The sequence below is a fragment of the Grammomys surdaster genome, unplaced genomic scaffold (genome assembly GCF_004785775.1).
Source record: "Grammomys surdaster isolate TR1022 unplaced genomic scaffold, NIH_TR_1.0 172, whole genome shotgun sequence".
Classification (NCBI taxonomy): Eukaryota; Metazoa; Chordata; class Mammalia; order Rodentia; family Muridae; genus Grammomys; species Grammomys surdaster.
The window spans coordinates 8,997,676-9,003,675 of record NW_021604620.1 but is presented as its reverse complement, the minus strand read 5'-3'; the positions used below and the strand labels follow the sequence as shown (position 1 = coordinate 9,003,675).

Below are 6,000 nucleotides of genomic sequence, written 5' to 3'. Positions count from 1 at the left end.
GGCACAGCGTGCCGGCCAGCAGCTGCAGCGGGAGCGACCGGGCCGCGCGGCTCGCGGCCCGGTCGCTCCCGCTGCAGCTGCTGGCCGGCACGCTGTGCCCTGACAGCTGGGCCTCGGCCGCTCTCGTCTCAGCCGCGTCCCGCGCCGCCGCAGGTGACCACTCGCCGCGCCGCCGGAGGCTTCACCCGCGTCCTCCTTCAGGACGCGCCCGCGGAGCTCGGGCGCCTTCGCCCCGGACCCGGAGGCCGCGCTGCACGGGGCGGCGGCGAGGCCGGAAGATGGCCTGGGTGCTCAGTATGGACGAGGTGATCGAGTCCGGGCTGGTGCACGACTTCGACTCCAGCCTGTCCGGCATCGGGCAGGAGCTGGGCGCCGGCGCCTACAGCATGAGGTAAGGGGCGCGCGGCTGCCTCCGCCGGGTGGAGCCTGGGCCGTGGGGTCGGGGGTCCTGCCGCGTGGCGCCGTGGCCTCGGAGGCCGACGGGGGCGGCTAGCGGTGGAGGACTCCGTCGTTTCTGCCAGGGGAAGCCGTGCTAGCTGTTGAGATTGGGTCAGAGGGGCAGGGGCTTCCTTTCCAAGTGATTTACGAGTCTTTTTTAGCTGAAATAGGCTGTACAAAAGGCACCAGTTCCAATGGGAAAACTGCAGCTTTTTCTAGGTGCCTGTTAGCATGGCCTGCGATTTTCAGCCCCTTGACATTATGATAGTAAGTTATATTGTGAGTGAAAGTAGCCCTGAGGGTTGGCGAGCGCAATGACTTGCTTGTAGTCTCCCGATTGAGAGTGAAGTTGGGCCCTTGCCTAGGTTTCTTCATTCTCAAAGTGACTCCCCTCAGGCTGTTTCCTGTTGCAGAGGGCTTTAAGATTGTGCCACAAACAATAGTTTAGTCACTGCTGTCTGCACCAGCAGCTGTTCCGTTTTGTGTAAAGGGGAGAGGTTGAAACAGATAGGAACCAAGTATATCTGCCCCTTACTTCTCCCAAGAGTTGAAGAGCTCGTATTGGCTCGGCAACTCTTTGTTTCGATGTTGGAATATGGCTTGTGTAGGATATGGTTTCCCCGAGGAGGTAAAAAAACTGAGTAGTTTTTGAAACTGGTGTGAGTTAAGTACTCAGTTTTCAAGAAAATGGATGGTGTGTAAGTGTGCGAAGTGCAGTGCGGGTTCCCAGTAGCTCTCCTACTTTTCCTGCCGTCCGGGGGAGGTCAGAAGCATTAATACCCTAAGAGAAATGACCTGGGTCAGAGCTGGTCTGCAAAAGCCCAGCCTCATTTCTGAAGCAGTTTGCCTTGACTCTGCAGTCGAGAGGTTTCTTGGCCCGTGGAAAGAAGCGGTGGAAAGCATACTAAACTAAGAATTAAGCCGCTCGCATCTGACCCTGATTTGGTCTCTGCTCGCCTCCCTAAACTTGGCACCTCCTTTCTCTCCAGTTGTGTAACTTGAAGGCTTTGGATGAGGTGGATTGTTCTCTAGAACAACTGTTAGTTGTTGAGGAAATTGAGCTACTGAAAGTCTAGGGCTCATCCAGAGAGGAGTACCGAAGAGTAGGCTCTTCAGTGGAAGTCTTCCTTTAGTGAGTGTCCTTGTCCACTTGAGAGCTCACCAAGGGAGCCCAACCTTGTCTCCTTGCTTCATGTTTTCAGTCAGATGGAGCTACTGAAAAGCTTGCTTATTGGTAGTTTTTAGAACGTGGCTTTTTTTCTAGTGTCCTCTGTGAACCAACTGTGCTTGGTTTTTTAATGATTCTACCAATTTGGCTAACTTGTGTTTGGGGTTATTTCTCTGAAAAAGAAGTCAATTCTTGGTGGCAGCCTTCTCTTAATAATAATAATCTTTAAGGCATGCTGGCATCTTTATGGTTCTCATCTATGATACGCCACTCGGGAAAACCTTTTCAGTGTTTGTGGCTATGTCATTTAATCTAAAATTTCCAGAGTCTCAGAAAGTATTAGTTTTTGAGGGGACTTGTTTATTTGTTTATATTTAATTGGGTCATGAGAAATCAAAAGGAGTTTGCTTCTTGTGCCTTCAAGGCTTTTAATTTGAAAATTTCAAGTATAAAATATTGTAAATTGAGCTGACAAGCAGAACCTCCAAGGGGCATTAAGCTTCTGTAGGCTTCCCTTACCCCTAAGTCACCCGGAGCAGTTTGCTCCTTCTTCCAAAAGGAAGCAAGCTTATCTTTTTGTTATTTATTCTCACCTGTGAAGCCCAAGAAGTAAGCCTGATATGGTGCTCACATCTGTAATTTCAACACTTGGGAGACTGAGGCAGGAAGGTCATTTGAGTTTGAGTCAAAACTTGGGTACATATTTTGACCGTCATACAGATACATATAGATCAGAGAGTATACTTGAACTTCTTGGGAAAATCTTGATAAAATTTTGGTTTGATGGGCTACAGAGATGGCTCAGCAGGTAACGTCATCTGCTGTCAAGCTTGCCAACGTGAGTTCTAGCCCCAGGAACACATGGTGAAAAGAGGGCTGACTTCTGCAAGCTGTCCTCTTACCCCATGCATATTGAAGGTATACTTGTGCTAATTGTATTTTATTTTTTAATTAACTACAGGCTGCTTTCTAGTGTTCTTTATACTGTATTTGCTGTCATGTATTTCATAAAATAGAATTTATTCTGTCTCTAACCTCAGGGCTTTAGGAGTGTACTAGGTAAGGTCCTTCTTTCTTTCTTTCTTTCTTTCTTTCTTTCTTTCTTTCTATCTTTCTTCCATTCCTTTCCTTTTCCTTTTTTTCTTTATTTTTTGAGTTGAGGTTTCATTATGCAGTCCAGGCTATCCTGAACTCACTATGTAGCCTGGGTTCCTGAAATAAATCTTGAGTGCTGGGATTATAGGACTAAACCACCATTTCTTTCTTTTTTCTTTTTTTTTGGGGGGGGGGCTGGGGAGAGTCTCATTTAGCTCAAATATCAGCGGATAACTTCTGATCCTCCTGCCTCCACCTCTAGAGAGCTTGGATTATCCTGCTCTGTGCGGTGCTGAGGTTGAATTCAGGTTTTTGTGCATAGTAGCTAGTCAAGCACGTTACTGATTGAGCCATATCTTCTGCCTTTGTGACTTTTTTAAGACTTTTTTTACACTGCCTTGGAGCTTACAGTATATAGCCCAGGGTGGCCTCAAACTTGAGATCTGCTTCTGCTTTCCAAATACTGCAATTTTATTCTTAGAACTTATGTTCTAGGGATGCTTTCTTTAGCTTTTGTGGACAATAACTTGAAAGAACTGGAGCATTGCTTTTCTTATGTATGGCATTATACATGTTTTATTAAATAATGTAGGCTGGTGGTATTGTAACCGTGTTTAGGACTTTCTGATACTCCCTTTGCTTTTCTTTTTCTGGGAAATGGTCTGGCTCTCATTTTCCAGGACAGCCTAACTTGTAAGCTAACTGTTCAGATTCCATTTGAAATGAACCAATTCATACATAAGTCTTATTTTTTTAAATTACAATATCAGTTCTAGGCTGGGGTTGTAGTTGAATTGATAAGAGTCCTTGACTAGGTGCATGAAGCCCTGGGTTCAATCCCCAGCACTGCCTATACAGGGCACAGTGTTACAAACATCTCTTGTAGGTAGAAACATCAGACTTTTAAGGCTATTTTGGGCTACATAGCATGTTCCAGGCCAGCTCGAGGTACATGAGATTGTCAAGAAAGAAAGAGAGAGAGAGAGAGAGAGAGAGAGAGAGAGAGAGAGAGCGAGAGCCAAAGCCCTTACTAATTGGTAAAATAACTACACATCATTTTTATTGTTTTTTTTTTTAAACTAAAAAGTATTTCACAAAAGAAAAAACTTAGCCATAGGTTTTTTTTTATTTCTTATTTTGTGAAACTTAACTTTCTCCTTTGGATTTGCTTATCTGATACAAATAAAGAAAATCAGCCTCACAAAGGTAAGTGCTTAGCAAAAGCAAGTTTACGTAGATAGCCTTTTCAGATAGTTGTGGATAGTCTTCTTTGAAATTATCAACATTTGACAAGTGGTAGTTTACTTTTTTAAAAACTTACTAAGTTGGAGAGGTGGCTCAGTGGTTAAGAGCACTGGCTGTCCTTCCAGAGGACTTGGGTTCAATTCTAAGAAGCATTTGCGTGCAGTCTTTAACTCCAGTCTCAGAGGATCCACAGCCTTCTTCTGGCCTCCTGGGGCACCAGACAAGCATGTGGTGTACAGGCAGACAGACATGAAGATAAAACATCCATACACATAAATAATTTTTTGATTTTTGTTTTTGTTTTATGTAGCCCTAGCTGACCTAGAACTTGCTCTATAGACCAGGCCAGACTCAAACCTGTAGTCATCTGCCTGCCTCTGCTTCCAAGTTGCTGGGGGTAAAGGCATGCACCACCACAGCCCTGCTAAAATAAATAACATTTTAAAACTATTCATTGTGAGTATGGGCATGAGCCACAGCCCTAGAGTGGAGATCAGAGGAAACAGCTTGCTGTCTTCATTTGTCTTCTACTACCATGTAGGTAGGTCCTGCCCATTAAACTCAAGTTGCCAGGATTGGCAGCGATTGTCTTTTACCCACTGAGCAGCCAGTGATAGTCTTCTAAAGCTCTGCTGGCATGTAGACTCTAAAACCATCACATTTCCTTATTCTGGTTTTGCTTTGTTCTGCTGTTTTGAGGCAGAATCTGTTTGTGTAGCCCTTTTGGGTGGAACTTTTTATCCTCCTGCTTCAGGGTGCTGTGTTATAGGCATGTGCTGGGTTACAGCCACGTGCTGCTATGGCCTGTTACATTTTGACACTTTCAAGTTACACAGTATCAAGAAATTGTATTCTATAATTTAGCTGTCAGCCCTGGTGGTGGGGTCCAAACTTTATTACTGCAGCATATTGTCAGCTTTTGCCTTGAATGATGGGCCTACTTTGTTAAATTTTAATTTTTAATGTTAAACTTATTTATTGTGTGTGTGCATACCCCAGAGCATGCTTGGTGTAAAGGTCAGAAAACAGCTTTTGGGAGTGGGTTCTCTCCACCAGATGTGTCAGGAATGGAACTCAGGTTGTTAGGCCTGGCAGCAAGCCCCTTTACCCGCTGAGTCATCTTGCCATTCTTTACTGTGTTAATTTTGAGAACATTTCTGTTTTACATCTAAGTCTGAGTAATCCTACCTTTTCAGGGTAAAATGATGTCTGTTCCAGTCTCACGCACTTGTAAGATCTTTTCCTCAACACCATTTATTAGAGCCCAGAGAAGTTGAGTAGCCTGCAGCATGTCACTCAAAAGAGGGACAGCTGACGTTTGCAGATCCAGACTAGGATTGGCCTCTGTCCTTCTAATTACCTTCTTAAACATTCTACTGATAGTAATTGAGCAGTCTCCGCATAGAAGAGGAGGAAAGTGAGTGGCTGAGAGTCATGATGTTCTTGTTGTTTTATTTTGTGTTGTGTTTTTTGAGTGAGGTTTCCTTATATAGTTCATGCCATAGCCCATGCTGGCCTCAAATTCACTATGTAGCTCAGGCTGGCCTTAAACTTGTGTAGTCCTAGAGTAGAGACACATGACTTGGTTAGAACTTCTGTCTCCCCGTTTGTGAGATGTCTAGGGATTCAGTGAAATGGTGGTTAAAAACTACAAAGGTGGTAGAATCTTTAATTATCTTACTGATCTTATAGAGAATGCTTTTGAATATTCATAAATTGATTTTGTTCTTAGAAAAGATTAGCTTTTAGCTTCCTTTTTATGCTTTTTTTATGTTTTAAAAGGTTTATTTTATTTTATATGTGTATGAATGTTTGCCTGCATGTATGTCTGTGCACCATGTTTGTGCCTGGTACCCACAGAGGCCGGAAGGTGTCAGATTTTCTGCAACAGGGGTTATGGATGGTTGTGTACCACCATGTAGATGCTGGGAACCAAACCCAGGGCCTCTTTAAGAGCAACAAATTCTTAACAGTGAACCATCATCTCTCTTGCCCTCTTTTTACCACATTTTGTTGGAAAGTGTGTGGTGCGTGTGTGTGTGGGGGGGATGTGC

The 6,000-nt window shown here is 44.4% G+C and overlaps 1 protein-coding gene across 4 annotated transcripts in view; it reads left to right on the top strand.

The window, feature by feature from the left end:
- The first annotated feature begins 24 nt into the window (after nucleotides 1-24).
- The window catches only part of Ubp1 (upstream binding protein 1), a 45,642-nt gene continuing 39,666 nt past the window's right edge, over nucleotides 25-6,000 (top strand). For 2 of the 4 annotated variants that reach the window (XM_028767273.1, XM_028767271.1), the window contains exon 1: nucleotides 25-391. In XM_028767273.1, the coding sequence (XP_028623106.1) occupies nucleotides 279-391 (113 nt within the window). In that variant the 5' untranslated portion in view covers nucleotides 25-278. The remainder of the gene's footprint in view (nucleotides 392-6,000) is intronic. The other 2 variants (XM_028767272.1, XM_028767275.1) reach the window with 1 other exon arrangement.